At 32.5% G+C, this 23414-nt stretch overlaps 1 protein-coding gene across 2 annotated transcripts; it reads left to right on the forward strand.

Annotated features, from left to right (window-relative positions):
- The first annotated feature begins 7833 nt into the window (after nt 1–7833).
- Nucleotides 7834–9556, forward strand: LOC120075933. 2 transcript variants are annotated; one of them, XR_005481458.1, is made up of 4 exons: nt 7834–8388; nt 8533–8858; nt 9048–9112; nt 9247–9556. XR_005481458.1 is itself a non-coding variant. In XM_039029685.1 (2 exons), exons 1-2 carry the CDS (start codon nt 7917–7919, stop codon nt 8610–8612), a joined length of 552 nt encoding a protein of 183 aa, XP_038885613.1. In that variant the 5' UTR covers nt 7834–7916; the 3' UTR covers nt 8613–9556. The 2 variants fall into 2 exon arrangements, 1 of the variants encoding a protein (XP_038885613.1); XM_039029685.1 differs by having other exon boundaries at nt 8533–9556.
- Nucleotides 9557–23414: the final 13858 nt, after the last annotated feature.

Here is a 23414-nt window from a genome sequence, read left to right on the forward strand (position 1 = left end):
AAAGTATACGATAGTGGCACGCCAACCTTTCCTTTATATTTCCTTGTATTTTGAAGTGTATATAAGTGTTATATTATACAACATGGAATCCCTAATTTGGGAATGCAAGAATAACTGAACAACAAAAAATAGTTAGACACTTGTTGTAACCATCCTATTATTTTGGTAAAGAGGTAAGACTATAATTTATGAAGTGCTAATGGAGTTGCCGAGTGGATTTTTCTTTGGTGACGTGGCTGACTGTGTTGGCATCCTTAACAATATAGGTATGCATAATATGTTATTTATCGTCGTTATCGTTTCTCATATATTATTATCGTGGCATTAGGCTTGTAGTAGATACATTTTTATTATTAATATACGAGGTGAAGGAATCAAAATTCTAACTTTAAAGTCGGTAGTACAGACTTTTATCATTTCAAGTGGCACTATACTATTTCAACGTTCAATTCCTTGCAATAAATATCCAACTTAGCCAACAAAATCAATTTTAAAAAACCTTGCTTGGCAATGTCTTTTTTCTTTTTCTTTTTCTTTTTCTTGTTCTTTTTTTAATTTTTGAAACCAGCTTGGCAATGATAATTAATTTCCTACCTATCTAGCAAAACATCTAAAATCCAACCACACCTCACTAAATTTGTGTTCTGTCATTTCTCTTAAAGTGCTAATGAATGATAAAAATTTTTAAAAAATAATACGTAATGTTTGGTTCGTATTTTATGAAGGGATTTACCGATTAAACTTTAAAAGTGTGTGTAAATCTCTCTCTCTCTTTATATATATATAAAGTTACTAGGATAACTCTAATAAAATAGATCCAAAGCACTTGCTTCTAGATAAATTATTTAAGTATTTCATTGAAACATACAACATTTACCTGAAATTAATTTGAAATATATTCTAAAGTTTATCCTAAATATTATTCAAAAATATAAAATTTAAATTCAAACCGAGTGTCTCAATTTAACAAAATGTATTTCATTTATATTTAATCTCATATTTTCTTTAAAAAAACATTCAATCTCATATTAAATATAAATGAGACTGAAAATTAAATGTACAACAAATAATGTAAAAAAAAATAATAAACAAAAACAATCTTATTATTAACAAATTAATTAAAATGTAATCCTAGGCTACATTTACCAAATCGTAATGAAAATTGATGTAGTCATAATGAAATTTTATTGATGGATCAATTGTATTAAGCTTGAATTGCAAATCTAATTGAATTGATTTTGATCACATTTATTTAAAATTATGAATTTTGTCAAATTTACTATTACCGTCACCTCTATCTCTATCTTTATCTCTAATAGTCAGATAGTAACGGTAACAGTAAAGACGTTAAAATTGATAATTTTTCAGTTGTAATAGTAGCAATAATGGTAGCCGTAACGGTAACTATAATGATAACAGTATGACGTAATTCTCAGGTGTAATCAGATTGAGTACTCTTTATTCATCAATATTCATGTATCAGTATAAATGCAAAACATAGGTAAATAGCACCGAAAGTAATCAAACATGATCCACTTTTTTTTATTCTCATTGATCTATTACGTTTTCACTTGGGGAAGCTTGACCTAATTGTATTGTATATATATTAAAAAATAATAAATAAAAATTTTAGAATTCCTTGTTAAAAATTTTGGCACACCAAATGAAAAAAACAAGAAAAAGAAAAAATAGGGTGTAAGTAATTTAGCCGGAAACACGTGTAACACACGGGCAAATATTTTTTGATATCCTCACAGTGCCGTGTTTGGAATCCAAAATCACAGCCACAAACTTCTCGACTCGTGGCTGTCATTCATCACCAACCTGTCATTCCAGATGTCTATGTCATGCTCATATATACATGCATTTCATTATGCATACACCCATCATCATAAATAATCAATCCTACTGATTTTTTTTTTAAAAAAAAAAAAGTGAAGAAAAGTGAAGAAAGGGTTAAAAAAAGGAAAATTCCAAGAAAATTGGTATTAAAAAAAACACTATTATATATTTTTGCTTGAATTTGATATTTATCCCATCAATCCTGAGTATCGAGACACTTTTAACCTATCTATAACATATATATTAAAGTTAATATTCAAATCGAGATCCAATAACGTAAAAACTAAACTACTAATATTTTCGATTAACTTGACTTGAATTGATTAAGATGTATATTCCGAAACAAGAGGTTAGGAGTTCAAATCTTCCGCATATTGTGGAATTAAAACAAATTAAATGTATTAACTAAATGGATTATATAGTTAATTAATTATACTATTTAATTTATAAAATAAGTTAGTTCAAGTCTCTATTGTCAAAAAGGAATTAATATTGATAATAGAGACGATAATTATCCTACAATGACAAGCATTGGATTGGAGGACAAAAATTGATAATATCATAGCTTTAAAGAAACCATGTGTTGGATCAAGTTGTTAGGTTAAAAGTTTCTTTAATCCTTCAAATAAGGAAGGTAAGGTAGGATGATTTTGTTGTACCCCTTGCCTAACCCATTTGTTTGAGTTGAAGTAAAAGGTAGTTAATGATAATGTGTATGCCTAAACTTGTAATTAATCAAGATGCCTTGGCTTAACCACACAACATAGATGTATCTACTTTGAATCTATTATTTGGTGCATCAAACGACTAAGTACGGTTAGCGAGTCGGAGTCCAAGCGACATGCCATGGTGAGGGTTTGAGGACAACGCCCTCGAAACCTAAGTTGTATTTGTGATTGTCATATTTACAGTTTTAATAATAAAATTGTTCTCTCTCTGTTCCTGGATGTAGCTAATACATTGTTAATGAACCATGTAAATATCTATATTGATTCTCTACTATTTCACGATTGTATCAAAGTACCTATTAGGTAGATAACAAATTAGCTATAATGATTATAATTATTTTTATTATTTTTTAACATTCAAGAATTAAGACAAGCATTTTCAACTAGGACAATTTAATTATTTTCTTTTAGACACATTTACTCAAGGAATAACGTATTTAACAATAACTTCAAAAAAATAAAACTTTCAAAGCTAAACATTAAATAAAGTACATAACTTACATAATGTTTCTAATCTTTACCTTAAAGCTTAATGAATTTCAAATAAAACATATGCATGGTACAAATTTGTTACAAGTTCAAAGAAAAATGACATCAAACTAGCTAGGATTTTTCTTTCTTTTAAAATTTGTGAGTTTTTGACAAAGTTATTTGATGGTTAATTTGTGCAATAAAATTTAATTTTGTGTGAAGCACAATTATATTAAAAATATCGAATTTACAATATTTTTTTTAGTACAACTATTGAGATTGGGGAATTCGAATCACAAACTTCGTGTTATTAGTACAACGATTTTTATGTTGTTGATTACTGGGTAGATTAGGGGAGATTGAATAGAGAGTAAGAAGTTGCAACTACTTGAGTTTAATTCGATGAAGTTAAAAGTTCTAAAGAGAAAACTAGACAACTTAACAAATTTATAAGTACATATTGATTTTTTTTTTAAAAAAAAAAGTTTTAAAATAAAGTTGTTTTGAAACTAACAATATTTTATATGGATGACCTAAATTTCAAGTTTGAAATATTATTTTTACCCATATTTTGAAAACAAGAATGTCACGCTTTTTTCCTTTATTTATTAGTAACTATATTTTAAAACTTTTTTCTTCTTGAACCTATGGTTTTTTAACGAAAATTTAAAACTATGTTTTTTTTAAAAGAATTTTAAAACCATGTTATATGCAAAGGGTAAGGTTAATCGATTATTAAACTTTCCTCCACGTGTCAAACATTTTAAATTTTATTGATCATAAAATTTAGACATGAAGAGTAATCTGATTTTCACGTGCTTTCAATGATGAATTTATAATTTGGGGAAGAATTTAAAAAGACGACGTGGAAGAGAAGGAAGAAGAAAACATCAGTATGGTGTCTGCCACAGAACCTCTGATGCTTAGCAAAGGGTCAGAGCAAGTTAGTAGTAGAAAGAAAAACTTACCTTTAGTGATGTCATGACCCCTTATTTATATTGAGGTGAACCTATGGTTTTGAATCTAAAAGGGATTAGGGAATGTAGATGTAAAATCCCGCATATTTTTTTTTAATATAATAATATAATTTTAGTAACGTTATTATTTGGTAATTCATTTTGGATCTCAAGTATAAATGCGAGAATTTAAGTTTGGCGGAAAATTATTCAATTATTCAATTTTGAATTTCAATGTGAAAGTTATGGCATAAATTAATTTTCCTTTCGAAACGGAAAGAATTTATTATAATTATACCTTTTTTTTAGTTATTATATTTATTATTATTATTTTTTAAACCCCCACCAACCCTTCTCCTTCTTCTTCCTCGCACCGCACGGCAACACTACCATCCCCAATTTTTTCTTTCTTCTTTCCTCCCAACCGCACGCCGCCTTCGTCCAAAGCCACGAACACCACGGCCCCCCTCTTCCGACTGCGAGCATTTGTTCAAGGCGTGCATCCTAAGTCGTCTAGGCCACGAAGCAATCGCCGCCACTCGATTCATGAGATCAGCCGTGTCTCTGATCGTCGAACCCCGATGGTATCGCTTGCCAACCCGCGCTGGTCTCTGTGGATTGCAGGTCATCGCCCAGAGTCTCAAGATTCCACAGTCACTCGCGCCCAGATTTGAATATTCACAACCCGACGGTCAGGTCGCTCGCCATCAGTCACGCAAGGGTGTTTCGAATCCATCGTTTCTTGTCGTTTGTGCTGCCAACAGTAAGGGTCGTCGGAACTTGTGGATTTGGGTAAGATTGTGCCATTTTTTTTAATTGGATTTAGTGGCTAATGGTGTTCTACTTCAATTTATTGACACATATTTTTTTAGGCTTTAAAAATCAAGTTTTGGAGAAGTTTTGAAGTTAAAAATGTGCTGTCAGGAGGATTTGTTTGTGGTTTCGACAAGCTTTTGGGTAAGATTATTGGGAATTATTTGGTTAATTTGGTTATTGGAACTAAGCTCTTTTATTAATTGCAATTTGGATTATGTTTAGGCCTAATTCAAGATCCATCTAAGCTAGGAGGAAGATTAATTTGCTTGTCGCTTAGACATAATTTTGACTTCGAGGTAAGTAATCTTATCACTGGGACTGCCCACGGGCCAGACTTTAGTTGTATGCTAGCATGGTGAGTGTATGTTATGGTAAATTGTTAGCATGTTGATTGATAGTATGACCTGAATCAAAGTATGTTCTGGCATGAGTTCTGAATTGTTTAAATACACACCTATGCACTTGATTGTTAGTATGTGATGGTATGTGTTTTCATATGTCGACGTCTGATTTGCTGGTATTGAGGCATACTTGTATGTTGTAGAATTATGATGTAAGGTTTACATGAATATTGTATAATATGTTGTTGAGGATTATGTGTATGTGATGGAGCCATAGTACCAAGGATTTCATGTATGTTTTAGAATTGTACGGTGTTGATTCTCTGAACGTTGAGACTGTGTGAATATCCTCATTGATTAGTTAGATGCTCACCAGTTTTGTGTTTCCTTCGGGATTCACCAGTTTTGTGTTTCCTTCGGGATTCACCAGGTTTGTGTTTTCTTTGGGATTCACCAGTTTGTGTTTCCTTCGGGATTCACCAGTTTTGTGGGTATACTTAACTACAATAGGATGTGACTCAATCTCTTGTCTGTTTCATGTGTTTATGTGCCATAGGTGGGTATCTAGAGGACATAGATGCCTGGCTTGACCCCAGTGGTGGGGTTACTTACCGAGTATTTCATACTCATTCTTTCTTATGTTGATGTTTTAGGAAAAGGTAAAGATGCACCGGCGATGGTGCAGCGGAATTCGTGATCACTGGGACTAGATATTTTTTTCGCTTCCGCACCTTGAAATTTGAGTCCTTACTTTCCTCTTAATACTTAGTTTTACTGTTTAAAATTTATTACTAAGGATTGTTTCTTTTATATACGTTTGTTAGTCTTTAAGAATTTTGGGTACCCTATTATTTGTTTTAACAATTGCATTTAATAAATGTCTTTTGAACTTCTCTTGTTTAATTATCATTTATTTCAAATAACTGAGCGTAGTTTTAAATTCTGTGCATGCATTTATTTTAGTAACGGCCTTATCTAAGTCCTAGGGGGTCGGGTCGTTACAGTAGATTCAGACCGTCCAAGAGAGCTTGGACAACCATGACCCACTAGAAGAGGGCTCTCGAGGATGGTATGAGGCTCATTGTCGAGATTGAGGCGGGTAAGTTGGGTCATTTGGCACAATCCTTTTCCTTTTCCTGGTCCTTTCTTCCCTGACCCACTGGCTCGTTTCATATACTTCTTTAATTCTTATGTGATGTTCATTCTTCTGGTTTTACCTTTGACAATTTGCCTTCCTAAGCTCGTGAATTTTGGTCCAAAAATGACATATAACAAACCTTACATTTATATATTTTTGTATGGTCATACACTCATGGTTTGAAATCAAAATCAGGGATCTAATTTGAAGTTATTTGTTAGTTTAAAATATTTTATAGCATTATTTAGAAATTTTTATATACTTCTTATTTTTATGATTTTTTTCATAAACATTCATAGACGTGACATTTTAATGGACATTTCTAGTAAGATAATGAAATTTCCATTGACAAACTATTTATACCTTTATTTACAAGGTTCAAAGTATCGATAAGTTCATTCAGAAAAAAAAAAAGAAAACAAAAAAAAAAGAGAGAAAAATAATTTTAGCTTTATTTTCAAAACACAATTATTTATTTATACAAAAAAAAAAGAGTCAATAATTTATTAATAAGAGAAAAAAAAAAGTACACGGTGAAGATTTTTTGATAGACAATTTAAATTCATTGATGAATTGTGTTAGGCAGTTTGAATTCTATTTTTTTTTAAAAAAAAAGTTTTTAGATTTTGTAATCAAAATCGTATAAATTCTAAAAATAATATTTTTATGTTTACAGTGTATCCATATTATGAATTTGAATTTTCAAAATGTAGAATTATATCATTAGAAAAGTTAAAAATTATAATAAATACATTATTTTATGTTATAAACTCGATTAATTTTGTTAAATTAAATTATGTATTATGTAATATATTATATATTGTGTGATGTTACAAAATTATAATTATATAAAATTTTAATATAAAATGAGTTCATAAATTAATTAGTTTAGGTAAGTTATTGAAAAAATTTCACCTATAGAAAAAATGTTAAACTGTTTATAGAAATGGCAAAAGAAAAACAATAATAGACTTTAATAGACCTCTATCAACGTTTATTACATATTATCAATGATAGACTTCTATTACTGATAGGTACTGATAAACTTGTATCATCCTCTATCAAAGAAGATTAAATTTTGTTATTTTGTATAAATAATTTTCCTTATTTTTCTATTTTTGAAAATTCTCCTAAAACAATTCCATTATTATTATTATTATAGACATTTTAAAAAATAGAAAAAAAGGAAAAATATTTACACAAATAACAAAATTTAATTATAATTGTAATAGATATTATTATGAATAATAGACGCTGATAAAAGTATAATGATAGAAACTGATACAAATCTATCATTGATAAATGTTAATAGAAACGAATAGAAGTGTAGTGATAGAAACTTATATAACCTTATCGTGGATAGAGATGAATAAAAGTCTTGTTTTTTTTTTTTTTTTTACTATTTTTATAAAAAATTGGGTATTTATCCTACGTGAAAATTTCACTATTATTGTTTTGTTTTTGTTTTTTGTTTTTTTTTTTTTTTGAATTGTATATTATATGACTTTGTTTTTGTCTCTTGGTTTTAACAGGTGGGCTCAGCTTTATAAAGCAACCAACTTTCATTCATTTCCCCTACGCGTTTGGCGAAAACCGCCGAATCTCAAACTTCAAAGAAAAAAAAATGAATCCATTTTCTTCTGAATCCGAATCTCAGATTTCTCCTGAATCCGCCGTTGAAGGGGACCCAGAAGCTCAAATCCTCCATTTCCAATCTGAATTCAGTTCTGAAGACGATCACGACGAGTCAGTTTCTCTGACGGACTGGAAAAACACGAAGAAGAAGAAGAAGAAAAAGAACAAGAACCAGATATTGCTCGAGGGTTTTGTGGAGGCATCGGATGAGGATAATTTGACGAGGACAAAGAGCTTGACGGATGACGATCTTGAGGAGCTCAAAGGATGTGTGGATCTAGGGTTTGCGTTTTGCTATGACGAGATTCCCGAGCTCTGTAACACCTTGCCGGCGCTCGAGCTTTGTTATTCGATGAGCCAAAAGTTTATGGATGAACACCAGAAGGTTCCGGAAAATTCTCCGCCTGAGTCGGTGGATTCTGTTTCTAGTCCCATTCCGAATTGGAAGATCTCTAGTCCTGGTGAGCCATTCGATTCAATTCTTCATCTCAGTTTTGCTTGAAAAATTGGGAGTGTTTGGAACGAAACTTAGTGTATATTTCTTCAATTTTTGAACTGTTTGTTTAGGTTGATTATGATTCAGTTTGAAATTGTTGTGTGTTCAGGTGATCATCCAGAAGATGTTAAGGCGAGGCTCAAATACTGGGCGCAAGCTGTGGCTTGTACTGTTAGATTATGCAACTGAAGGAGCCTGAAAAATCAATAGACTGTTGTGAATGGAGATTTTTCAAGATTGTTAGAGAAGATGACATGAATCTTCTTCTTGAGCTCGTGCTTGGCAATCCCTTTAACCAAAAAAACAAAAAGAAAAACCCATCTCCATAAGATTTTCCATTTGTAGCCAGAGATGGGTTTCCTGAGACTGTCTATGGTTGGTCTGGTTTTGATGATGGATGAAGAAAGAAGAAGAAGATGAAGAAGAATGTCTCAGGTTTGAGATCAGCCAATGATCCAATGAACTTATGTCTGATTCAATTCTTTAGAAAATTGTATAATTGGAACATATTGAGAAAGCATTATTTCTCTCAAAATTTGGTTGATTATATGTTTGCTGCTTTGTTAATTTGGTGGCTTTCCATTTCAAGTTCCAATCTTAGTTAGTTTAGTGGCTTTTATGCAGTGGTGAGAGCCCCATCAGAGCTTCCACCAACAGCCTTTTTGCTTCACACCTCTGCACATGCTGAGGTAACTAACCTTACCTAACTGAAGAACAATGCTTTGATGGTTCTTTTGATGTTCCATTGCTTTGTCATGTTTTCATATTTTTGTGATTCCTGAGTGCTAACAAATGCTAGATTGTGCTAACTGTTTCTGTTCAGTCCACAAATATAGTTGGTTGAAATTTGAATACCGGTTTGCTCGGAGAATTGCCTGCTTCATCTCGGTTTTGCTTCTTGAACTTGGGGATGTTTTCTGGTTTCTCTTAATGATACGACTGGAAAACGATCGGGTGATCGATCATTTTCTGACTGACTGACTGACTGACTGCCTTGTACCAATCTATGATTGGTTTTATCTTTTTTCATGTTGAATTTGGAGTTGTTTTCTTGTTCTGGATTGTGAATGATCATTTATTGTAAATTGTAATGACATTACTAGAAAACCATCAATTTAATCCCTTTTTACTTACTTTTGCTCCTCTTGTTTGTTTGGTTTCTTACTTAATCTCTGTTCAGTTCTTATATGGCTGGATCAATCCCCAATTTTCCTTTGTTGTAGGGAGAGATGGGAGAGAACTGCCTGTTTCATCTTGAACTTGAAGATGCTTTCTCTGGTTTTGTATTCTGAATATGATTGTAATGACATGATTAGAGAAGGATTGTTTCCTCCGTTTGTTCGGACATATTTGAAAGTAACTTTGAAATGGTTAGAATCAAAATCGTTTTGAAACGGTCAATAATTCAAAGTCAAACTAATACATATTTTTAAAATGATTTTAACTATTTTGTAATTACTCGAAAACATGTTTGGTTTTTCATTTTGTTTAGTTAGGAAGCCCTTGGGTTGTTCTATGTGTTACAAGGAGAGAACACAGCCCCATTTGGCATTTGAGCAAGTCTTTTGGGTAAGACATTCTCTTCTAACAGCTTTTATTTATTTATTTAGTGTAGTGATGATTATTTTAGTGAAAAAAGAGTTTCTAAGTACTTGGAAAGTTATAGACCCTTAGTCTTAGCTTGTTTTGCCAAATAGTTCTTTTAGAAATGGAATTTTGCAATGTTTTGGTTATTTTACTAGTTATTTATTTATGCCTATGATGCTGTTGAAAGAACGTATGATCTTTCTGTGATATAAAACTCTAGTTGATGTTTAGTCAATTAAATTGACTACGCTTGTTTTAGTGTCATAAAAGTGCATAGAAGTGCTTGGGGTACTTATGTGAAACATTTTAAAAGTACTTTTTACTAGAGTAAATTCCAATATCAAAATGATTTGTTGTTAAACGTTTTATATAACCATCAAGTATTATATCTAATAAAGGTGTTTATTTCAATTTGAGTGGAGATTTGAATCAAAGAAATCTGGGTTATTATGCTCTCTTTTAGGGGTGGAAACAGTTCGATTCGGTTCGGTTCGGTGGTCAAACCGAACTGAATCGAACCGATTTATTGGTTCAAATCGAACTGAAGGTTCGGTTTTACCATTTTTAAAAAATTCATGTTATATTCTTTTTTAATTAAAAAGCGATTCAGTTTTAAATTTGGTTTTACTTTTTTTTTTAATATATAAATATATATATATATATTAGTTAAAAACGGTTTGGTTCGGTTTCATTCGGTTTTCAAAAGTGAAATCGAACTGAATCGAATTAATTCGGTTTCAAAATTTCTTCAAACCAGATCGAATCGAATTTTTCGGTTTCATTGAGTTTTTGGTTCGGTTCGGTTTGATTTTTAGAAACGATTTGGTCTACTCGCTTTGACTTTCATATTGTTATTTTTTATTGTCGATTAAAATTTTAATTGAATCATTTTTGTAATTTCCTTGTTCGGTATACTATTTATTCATTTAGGGGTTGTTTGGATCGCAAATATTGTTTTATAGATATAGATATTAAATATCTAGAATAATAAATGCATGTAAGGATCTATAGTATAATTAATATCGGGGAGTTAAATGTTTCCTTTAAATATGTAAATATAATTAATATATGAGAATTAAATGTTAAATGATTAACTAAAACTTAAAAGAATATAAATAATTATTTAATATTATAATTAATTTAAAAGTATATATTTTTACTAAAAATATAATAAATTAATTTAATAATAATATATTAATTATTTAAAATATGAAATAATGATGTTATTGATTTAGAAAGAGAAGCAGTAATTTTTTTTTTTTTTTTTGGTGATGCAGTCATTCTTTTCCTCTCTCATGCAGCATCCCAAAAAAAAAAAAATCTTCACAGAGATATTTTTAACCAAAAATAATCAATACCCAACATTTTAAAAACTAAATTACATAAAATAAACACATACACTAATTTTTCATACAAAAATTCATCAAATATTCTATGAAACAAACAGGCTATTAGTAGTATGCTATGCTCTAATTAAGGTCATTCTTTGCACTTGGTCTATATTTTCGCTTTATCAATAAAATAACAATATTCCAAAACATAAAAAAGAAAAAAGAAAAAAAGAAAAGCAATGAGAATGACCTTATATTAAATTGTTAACCAAGTGTTTACATTGTATATTTTTTCATAAATACAAAATAGCTTTCAAAAGCAAGTCCCTTTATATAGTGCTTTTGGGATGGCAAAAAATTGTTCTTATTATTTACAAATATATATATATCTTTTCCATACAAAAGATAATTGTGTTTGAAGTTGTTTTGGTATGAAGTGATGTTTTGTGGAAGGTATAAGAGAATAATTCTTTGGATAATTCTTCTTTAAAGATGACCACCAAGAAGAAATCTTTGGATGAAGGCAACTTGCCTAAACCATGGTCTTATTTGGATTGCTCCATCTAATATTATTATTCACATCAAATTGAAACAAATTGCTTCCACTCAAAAGAATCTTAAAACAATGGTGAAATCATTTCTATTAACATCTAGTCAAATTATCTTATCTTGTATGAGAAAGGACAAACAAAGGAATAAAATTTTATATTCTAATTTTATACTTAATCATCTTTATTTGTCACGAATTTTTATTAATCTTATGTTTTAAGTTTAGTTTCAAATTACGAAACGAATACAATTCTATTATGTACGAGTGGGCTAGCAACCATGAGATTTGTGGTTTGGATCCCCTTATCTACAATTATATATATTATTGTTATCCTCCTATACTTCTATTGTTGTTGTCCGACGCCTTTCTAGACACCCATTTGAGGCGACATTTGTTAATTTGTCAAATAGTTGCATGTTGTCATTGTAGTTTTAAATGTCTAATTTTAATTCACATACTTTTAATGCAAGAAAATACAATATGGGTATAATTTTCAAAATTTAAAGTGAAAACATTATTAAACAATTAAAAAAATAATTTAAACTAGTAATATGAATCAAATTTAAGATTTATACTATCGAAAGTATAAACTAATATTCAACATTTAAAAATCCATAAATTAAAATTAAACATGAAATTAGTAGTTTATTTATTATTGATTTTAAAGGAGGGAGAGCCTTTGCAAATAGTGAAAAACATGACTTAGGAGTGCAACAAATGATGATTGTTGGACTCGCATGTTTCTTTCTAGAATGCAATCAAAATTGCAAATGGCGTGTCGTTTTGGATTTGTGTTATTTCTCAAACATGTATCAATGTCCAATAAACTTCAATTAGAGGATATAAATGATAGTGAAAATTTAGAGGAGGAAAAAAAAAGTTCCCTCAATTTTTTTTTTTTTTTTTTTTTTTTTTTTTTTGTCAAATTTCTATTTGATTGTAACTTTCAAAATGGCTCACCAACATGATTTGAGTTGAGTTGGTAAAAATATACTAACTCAATGTTTGGCCCATTAACTTTAAATGTTGGTAGAGTTGAGCTGATATATTTTATCAACTTACCCAACTTACCTCAACTCTCTATATTCTTACAATGTTTTCAATGCCTCCATACCATCAGCCACCGTTGGCGACGCTGCCATACTCCAAGAACAACCTCTACACTCCGACAATCACTTCCGACAACCACCTTCATGCGACCAACCTCGATGACCAAGGCTCCGACTACAAACTCTGGCAAAAATTACCTTCAACGATCAACTTCGACGACCATCTTCACGCAACCAACTCTAACGACTAACTTTGGGCTCTGATAACAAACACAAGCGACCAACTCCAATACCACCTTCATGCGTTGGGATTTTCCTTTGGAGAAATTTGTTTTAAATAGTTTAGTATTCAGGAGGGCTTTAGTTGCAAATGGTCTTAGCACATAAAGATTATCTTCCAACTTAGTAGAACAAATATTGATACCATTTTTGTAAATAAACACTTTATTTACATTAAATGAAACATAATATTTTTGCCACAGTAAACACTTTACAGAAATTAAGTTCATTTTTAATTCAGGAACAACATATACATTTTCTAATAAAATGTAACTATTCTGTAACCAAAGTCCTATACACCCCATGTGACTTTTGCAATGATGTTTCAGTGAGGCAGGGTAAAAGTGATCGTAGGGTGATTAAATACCCCTTCACTGAAATGAGACCATCTTAACCAATATATAGAATAACTCCTTGTTACTGTAAATATCAATCACCATTGTTCGGTCCATAAACTGTTAACTGGCTCAACATTTTCTTATAAGTGTAACTTCCCATTTTAGATTCTAGAGTTTTGCCCCAATGAGCCAATTGTAGGGAAAAACTGATTGGGACAAAAAAAAAAGCAATCAAATCCAGTTCTGGAGTTTGAGTAAAAAATCATGCAAATGCCATTCGTAGGGGGACACCAGTAAATGTGCCTCGAGGCTAAGCATGAAAATTTACTACAACCTAATGAGAGATACCGAGGGATGTATTGACACACGTCTCTCTCCCACTTACTATAAACACTCCCTTCATTCACCTTGGTATTGGCCTATACAAACACTACCCTAGGGGAGACAAACAAAGGTGCCTCGAGGTCGAGTATAAATCTCACGGTGTGAACTTATAGGGAGAAACATGAAAAAGGAAAAATGAAGCATCATATACCCCATTTTCCTCCCACTAAGTGTTTTATCTAGGGTTAATTTAACTTAGAAAAATACGGCTAATTATTTTTACTAAGTGATTGTTTAAATTTGCCCAAAAGGAACACGTATTTTAGATAGTTAAACAACTTTGATTAATGCTAATTAAACACTTTAATAAACTTTGATCAATGATTGCATGCTTGTAGCAAATCTATCTAATTTACCTTTCCAGATCAGTTCTCAGGTAGGGGTGTTCCGTTTCCGTCAGTTTAAATACTTCAGTCTAGACAGAACTAGCCTTAAATAGAAGGTCCCCTATAGATACATTTGCTACAAATTTAATCTTTTAATTAAAACCAATTTTAAATTGATTAAAAGATTAAACTTATTTCTAATCTCATTAGAAATGTGATCTTAGGTTTATGTCGATAATATTTTAAAACTATTTTGAAAAATGATTTTAACCTAAGTTTTGCATGCAATTCTAAATTGATGATTTTAATTTCTTATTTCATTTAATTATAACATTTATAAAAAGAAATAAATAAACTAAAACTAATCATTGCATGTGGAAGCATACTTAGGTAAATTATAATAATTATAAAATAATCTAAAGTAATGTCATGTTTCATGCAATTCCATTTCGTTACTCAACATACATAACACTTATATAATAAAGTAATGAAATAATCAATAACATACATTCATACATACATCCAACTATATATTATAACACTTATAATATAAATGATGAATGACTATGTTATTAATGCATCCAAACATATATTTAACACTTATATATGATGCATGAGCATGCTATAAAATAAATCATGGAACTATATATTACAACATTTATAATATAAATGATGCATGAATAATGTATAGCCTATGGTGGGATTTACTATATGGCATACATTATGACATATAATTATATAAATTAAACCATACATCATATGTATAATTTAAACAACAATTATTGGATCGAGATTGGACTTTTAAACAATTAATATAACACTTATATTAATTTAATTAATTAAAAACAACCAACTATTACATAATTAATAGCCAACCGGTTTAAAACAAGTGAATTGAGCCTTGAACCGCTCGAACCAGATTGCCCAGTGTTGCAATCCCACGAGAATGAAAGTGGATTGCACCCCTAAGTGTTTCATCGGGACGGCGGTTAAGTGTGGGAAAGTGTCACAATCTAACTTTGAGATAATAGATTATGAATCCACTTGTGTAGACAAGTGTAATGGCGACACGTGAGTGCCGACACATCCAACAAAGAAGGAGGACCAAGAGAAGTATCGTGATGCAATCGAGGAGGATGGTGTATCATCCAACACACCAATATAAGTGAGCAAGCATATCATGTTGAACATTAAGTGGAAAGACAAATAACCATGTCATCAGTGGTGTTAGTGACAAGCTCAGTGGGGGCCAGATGGGACCCCAAGCTGTGACCTCGAAAAGTGGGGTTTCATCACGAGTTTGGATGAACGACTCTAGAGTTATATGCATATTGATAAGATATGCAAGCACGTCAAATTTCATGTCAATCAGAGTTCAAACGGGCGCTCTACGTTGGTGAGTGACCATTCTCCACATTTTATATGCATGGGTGGTAAAGAGAAAAATGTTCAGAATGCACTATAGGGGGAGGCATGGTGTCAACTCTTCACCATCCCTAGGCCCTGTGGCCTAAGTGAGCTACCCCATGGCACATGCGTGTTTCTTGGCATGGGCGAGCGTTACAAGACAAGTGTTTTAGGCGTCTTCCATCGAGAATGAGATTTCATGGATAGTGTTGGACGACACAGGTGTGCCAGCATTGTGCCCCTTCCCATGGGCCAAAGGTTCAACGTAGCACCCAATATGCCGAAAGGAAATCAAAAACGAGGATTTCCATAAGCAACGGAAGAGATCGTTCCAAATTCCATTCCGATTGAACACAAACCATTACAGTCTAAAATGAAAACTAACAGGTTATGCATAAATAGAAATTACAACATGCTTCAAGAGATTCAAGGGATAGAGTATGCGTACTTTTGAAGAACCATTCTTCAAGAATCCCTCAAACGAAGTTCAATGCATCCACAGCAACTCTCGAACGTAACGAACAAAAACACCAATGAACATGAACACAGCCTCCATGAACACGAATGGATGAAAGCTCCTCAAACCCAATCAAGTCCCACTCGATCCACAAACAGAGTTGAACACCACCACAAGTGTTACCTTGGTATTCTCGATGTAAGAATCCAGAAGTTGTGGGCTCTGTATGATCTTGGCTTGAGGAAGAGACTGGAGGTCTACGATTAAGTAGACGATTGAGCAAGTGGGAGATAAGAAGCTGGTCTACCGCATAGACGATGTGCTCGATCGTTTAGTAAACTAAAGCCTATTGTAACTTTGCTACTTGATCGTGTAGCAATGATCAGCTGAGTAACTATTGTATAGTCAACTCTAAGCGACCGCTTAGCTGATCGTGTAGTCTCTAAACACTATCGCTTAGTAAAATTCTTTTACTTGATAGCTTTTTCCATGAGTATTTTCCAAATGGAACATTACTAAATTTAGGAAAATAGTTTTTCTTTTATCTCACGGTTACCATAAAACTTCTAATAACCTCCCACTCAATTGGTTATAGAGAAAAAGAATTAATTATCATATAATTAATATATTATAAATAAAAATAATAACTAACTTATCATATTATATTTATAACCTATAGTTTTTTAAGGAACTCTTATCAAAGAGAACCCATGATCGATTGTGACAGAATTAAAGGCATTAAAAAACAAACAGAACAGTTATACATCTTCTAACAAATTACAGTATGCTTTCATAATTAAAAACAAAAGGAACGAGAGACATACATTTGAAGAACTTTTCTTCTATTGACCTCTCACTCTCGTGAAGAACTTGGACAACAATTTCTCGCTCTTGCCCAGATCGCCTACCCAATCATCTAGTGGTCACGAACAAACTTCTCTACGAACAAGCAACCTTTTAGATACCAGCACTCAGTAACCTTGGTATTCTCGGAGTGAGAATCCAAAAGGTGTGAGCTCTGTTGGATTTGGTAGAGGGTTGGAGGCAAGTAAACGATCGAACCAAACGACCAAGAAAGTGGGAAAATGAACTGTCTATCGTATAAACGTTGTGTGCTTGATCGTTTAGTAAAACTCGGAGGTACAAGATCGTTTAGTAAAATAGGCTTGATTGTTTACACGATCGTTTAAAGAAACTCGCTAGGCACACGATCATTTAGAGAAAGACGCTTACGCGATCATTTAGGTTGTCATTTAGAAGGCTGTCGTGTAGTCTCTAATAAGCTAAACGATTGGTAATGCTCTTAATGAAGCGATTCATTTCAAAATGAAAACATTTTTCATTTTATCCTTCAGTTATGAAAACTGAACATAACCTTCCATTTTAACACACAGTTAAAGGATAAACCGCCAACAATTATCATATAATTGTTTTAATTAAAAATAAATATAATAACTAACTTATCATATTATATTTATAACCTATAGTTTTAATATTCCATCATATGTAACATTTAAACCATAGTTCCTTTCTCCTTTATTCAATATAAATCATATTTATATCAAAATCCTCCAATTAATATATCTCATACATCATATCAATTATATCACATATAATTGAACCAGTTTAATCATATCATATATAATCCAACTCCCTCTTGTCAATTTGAATACTTCAAACTGACCCAAAAATTGATTCTCAACTTGAATCCATTGAGCTACCAAGGGGACCTTATGGACATGTAGCTTGAAGCTCCAACGATACGTGAATAGCTGACTAAACTCTTTAATCACGAGATCCACCATCCGTTAGCTGTCGGGCATTCCACTAAAGACCGACAACTGCACTCTTCTCACTACATATATATTTTTGTGTCCATCGGATATAACCAGTAAACCGTACGATAACCCTTCACATATCGCTCGTAAGTACAGTTAGGCCAATTTACCATTTTACCCTATAGTTACATCTAACTCCTTAAGTACTATTGATCCCTCTAATGAACAATACATCATAGTTCTACTATGAGTGGATATCTCTCGGGCCATGAGAAGGTGTGCGGCGCCGTATCGTTCAAGTCCTGAAATCAACCCTTAAGGGAGCAATCTATCTACTTACCCTTGCTTCGGGGAAGGAGTGAATTCCATCTTGTGTAGCTAAGTTCCTAGCTCCCCAATCAGACGAATCCCCAAAGTGGTAGGTTTAATTCGACAATTTGGCCATTCGCACCCATGCAAATCAAAAGACCACCCTCATAGGCAGGAGTTCCCAACTCACTCAGGATTAAGGTCATGTTACCTATGGTCATCCTAGTGAAATGAAAGTCTCTGTCATGAACGATGTTATATAACGAGATTAAACACTTCGTGGTCTGATCTTATATAAACTCCTTTGTATAGGACACCTCCGCTCGCATGTCTCCACATGAATGATCAGGATCATACCATCTGTAGCACATCACGAACTTATAACTATCTACAAAGCAGTTTGTATCCGTAGTGTCACCAGGATAAGGTTTCCCCCCTATATCCATATACTACAGACCATTTAGGTTATCAATTAAGGCATGATCTACTTGTATGTCTCCACATACATGCTTAAGTTATAATGACAACCAAGGATCTTAGTTTATTGGTTTGTGGTAAATGCAAATAAAATATCTCATATTTCATAGATAACAATGAAGAAAATATCTCATATTAGTACATCACAAGTGTTTGTTCATACAGGTGTTTACAAACTACAGGACCCTACGAGAGTTTAGGGCATCAACACCAACGGTTTTAATATTTCATCACATAAAACATATAAACCATAGTTATTTTTCTATTTTATGGTACTTAATGCAGATCATATTTATATTAATTGCTTCAAATAATGTATCTCATACATCACACCAATTATATCATATATAATTGAATTTCCTCATGTTAATTTGAACACTTTAAATCAACCTAAAATCTGATTCTCAACTTGAACCCATTGAGCTACCAAGGGGATCTTTTGGACCTGTAGCTTGAAGCTCCAACGGTACGTGAATAACTGACTAACCTTTTTAGTCACGAGATCCACCATCCGTTAATTGTCGGGCACTTCACTAAAGATCGATGTCTGCACTCTTCTCACTACAGATATATTTCTGTGTCCATATCAACCAATCAACAGTGCAATAACCCTTCACAAATCGCTCGTAAGTACAACTGGGTCAATTTACCATTTTGCCTCTGTAGTTACATCTAACTCCTTAAGTACCACTGATTTCTCTAATGAATAATAAGTCATAGTCCTACTATGATTGAGTCCTCTCTTCCAAAGAGAGGGTGTGACCACTATATTCAAGACCCGGAATCAGTTCTTAAGGGAGTGATTTATCTACTTGATCCTACTTCAGAGAAGGAGTGAATTCCATCTTGTGTAACTGAGTTTCCAACTCTCCAATCAGAAAAATCCCCAAAAAGGTAGGCTTATTGAGTTGGCAATTTGGCCACTCTCACCCATACTAATAAAAGGACTGCCCTCATAGGCAAGAGTTCCCAAAACACTCGATTAAGATCATGTCACCTATGGTCATTTTAGTGAGATGTAAGTCTCAATTATCGACGGTGTTATATAAAGAGACTAATAATCTCGTGATCTGGTCTTATACAAACTCTTTGTATAGAACACCCCTACTCGCATGTTTCCACATGAATGGTCAAGATTAAACCATCTGTAATAGTTTACAACACTTGTAAACTTCTACAAAGCGGGGCGTATCCGTAGTGTCGCTAGGATAAGGTATCCCTCCTTTATCCTTATACTACAGACCATTTAGGTTATTACTTAAGGCATGATACACTTGTATGTCTCACATACATGCTTAAGTTTACATGAAATAACCACGGATCTTAGTTTATTGGATATGAGTAAATGCAAATAAAATAACTCTTATTTTATTTATAATGATGTGTACAAATTGTTTACAAACTACGAGACTACGGGAGAATTAGAGCACCAATCCCAACAGTTTTGATTCGACGAGGACTCAGAAGGGTTTAAGTCTCGATTATGTCCAAATGGATAGATGCCCAGGAAGACCTGAGTTGGATTGTTGCTCATGAGTTGGTTGATGATGGTTCTTAATAAATGTGCTTGAGTAGGAGAAAGAAAACTGATGACATCCTGAAATTCGGGATGGTATCCTGAAGCATCAGTAGGACTCGATAGTTCCTGGTTGGCCCGATACTTGCTTGAGTTATTCTAATAAGCATAGTATAGCTTGATAAAGCCCAATAGTCGACCATTAGACCGGTAGAAGCCCGGTAGGCACTGAAGTAGTTAGGCAGAGCCCGATAAGCATTGTTATGTCTTAGTAAGCCCCAATAAGTGTCTGAATCACCCGGTAAGCCCTGGTAAAATGTTATAAGTCTGGCTCAATGAAGGGTCCGAACTCATCCCAATGAAGTTCCAAAGCAATGTAAGAGTATTGGGGATGTGTTGTTGGGAAGCAAGATGATAAAAAGAGATACGACGAGGATGAAAGAACCTTACCCAAGGTTTGACGAAGCTTCAGAGAGTCGAGCAAAAAGTGAATCGGGACTTGAATTTCCCTTAAGGCTAATCATGATTGTGTAGGAATCATGATGCCGTACGGTTGGAGAAGTACGACCGTGGCACCCGAACCACCCTCAAACCGTTCGAACCAAGCAAATTGGACGTGAACCAGATGCAGTCTAACCGAAAAAAATTTCCATCTCAGATCATTGAAATATTGTGATTGCAATGCTACGAAAAAAAATTTCATCCGCCGTTCGCAACATTACAATGCTAGAACACAATGTTGCACGCTACTATACATTAGCCACTGTGCAATTGCGAATTTTGTCGATCCTTCTCCAATTTAGGCCTCGTTTTCTCCAAAAATTCATTGAAATGATCACGAACGACACAAGACTTACAAATTACCGACTCTATAACAATTTATGCCTTAAAAAAGGGGCATTTACAAATCAAATTTGTAAAATAAAACTGTAAAACTATAATTCAATCCCGAAAACATCGAAAAATTGTAAACAAAAAAATCATTCCATATATTCATCACATGAACAAATTTTACAAAATGCAACCCACCATAAATCTGTAAAAACATTCTGGAAAAATTAAAATTTGGGACAAAAAACCACCCTTTGATACCAATTGAATGAATTGTGAAGTTCCATTACGGAAGCGGGGATTGGGGATTGGTCTCATTTTTTTTCTTTAATTTTACACAGAACAAAATTTACAGAACAAGATTATGCAAAATACAAAAATTTACAGTATGCAATAGAGGGGAAAAAAGAAATCAGGGTTTTAAAGATCTTACCCTATCACGAACAACTAGATCATGAACACCCAACGAGGACACCAATAAGCAAAGCCTTCTGTATTCTCTTTTAGGTGGAGAATCCTCAGGATTATGTGGGCTCTGAGATTTTTGGAAGAGGGATTGAGAAAATGAGAGAGAATTTTCTTAGAGGAAAAAGCAGAAGCATCACCTTACTTCTCTATGAAGAAGAAGACAATAAAAGATGATTCCTCTAAAAACTTCCCACCAACACATGTCTCAAACGAGAGCAAAGAGGGGAGAGAGTTATATCTCCTCCCAAAATTAAATTCAAAATTTAATTAATTTTTTAACAAATACAATAAATTTTAATATATGTTTATATGATAACTAATTCATCATATAATATATATATTAAACCATATGTTATATCATCTATAACACATAATCTATAGTTTTTATATTGTATCAAATACAATATAACCTATAGTTTTTTATTTCTCTCATACGTGCATAGTATTTAATATAAATCACATTTATACTAAATTTAATTATATGATTCTCATCCATATAATTAATATTTGAATCATATTCAAATATTTATTTCCTTTCAAATATACTTTATGTTATAATGTAACAAATACATTATATTAATTGTAACAAATACATTATATTAATTATATCATATGTAATTAAATTAAATTAATTATATCACATATAATTAATTCCTTCATTTAATACGAACAATTCAAATTAATCAAAAAATGATTCTCAATGATCCTTGTTGAGCTACAGAGGGGACCTTATCAATCTGTAAATTGAAGCTCCCATAGTACCTGAATAATTACTTAAACTCCTTTAATTAAATTATTTAACATCCATTTGTTGGAATTGATGTCCTAAATCTCTTATATTCTCGTAGTTTGTAAACATTGTATAAACAAATTGTTATTAATAAAATAATTGTCCTTTTATGAGCATACACTCAATCTACTAAGATCCTAGGTTATTTTATGTAATTTAAACAAGTATGTAGAGTCATACAGGTGGATCTTGTTTAAATAATAACCTAAATGGTCTGTAGTAGATAGATAAGGTTGGGTATCTTATCTTAGTGACACTACGGATACAACCCGCTTTGTAGATGTTACAAATGTTGTAAAATGCTACAAATGATATGATCCTGATAATTAATGTGGAGGCATGTGAGCAAGGGTATCCTATACAAAGAGTTTGTATAAGACCAGACCACAAAATGATTAGTCTTATTATATAACACTGTTAATAGTAAAGACTTACATTTCACCAGAATGACCATAGGTGACATGACCTGAATCCTGAATGAGTTGTGAACTTCGTCTTGTGTAGTTGAGTTCCTTTGATTTGTATGGGTGAGAGTGGCCAGATTGCCAACTCAATAAGCCTACCATTTTGGGGATTCGTCTGATTGGAGAGTTGGAAACACAACTACACAAGACGAAATTCACTCATTCCTTGATGTCGAGGTTAAGTAGATAAATTGCTCCTTTAAGGGCTGATTTCGAGGCTTGACCAATGTGGCCACACCCTCTCTTGGCCTGAGAGGGACTTGGTCATAGTTGGACTATGACTTATTGTTCATTAGAGGAATTAGTGGTACTTAAGGAGTTAGATGTAACTACAGGGGCAAAATGATAATTTTGATCTAGCTGTACTTATGAGCAATTTGTGAAGGCTCATGGCACTGTTGATTGGTTATATCCAATGAACACAAAAATATATCTGTAATGCAAAGAGTGTAGCTATCGATCTTTAATGGAGTGATTGATAGTTAATGGAAATTGGGTAATTTAATTAAAGAGTTTAGTTAATTATCCAAGCACCATTAGAGTTTTAATCTGCAGGTCCATAAGGTCCCCTCTTTAGCTCAACAGGGATTTAATTGAGAATTAATTTTGGATTAATTTGAATTGCTCAAATTAATTGAGGAAAATTAATT

The sequence above is a fragment of the Benincasa hispida genome, chromosome 4 (assembly GCF_009727055.1).
Source record: "Benincasa hispida cultivar B227 chromosome 4, ASM972705v1, whole genome shotgun sequence".
Classification (NCBI taxonomy): domain Eukaryota; kingdom Viridiplantae; phylum Streptophyta; class Magnoliopsida; order Cucurbitales; family Cucurbitaceae; genus Benincasa; species Benincasa hispida.

Bases quoted from the DNA above. Each gene is read 5' to 3' on its own strand.
- LOC120075933 (XM_039029685.1), top strand. From the start codon at position 7,917: ATGAATCCATTTTCTTCTGAATCCGAATCTCAGATTTCTCCTGAATCC. The intron at 8,389-8,532 runs GTGAGCCATTCG...TTGTGTGTTCAG, and splicing joins TTGGAAGATCTCTAGTCCTG to GTGATCATCCAGAAGATGTT.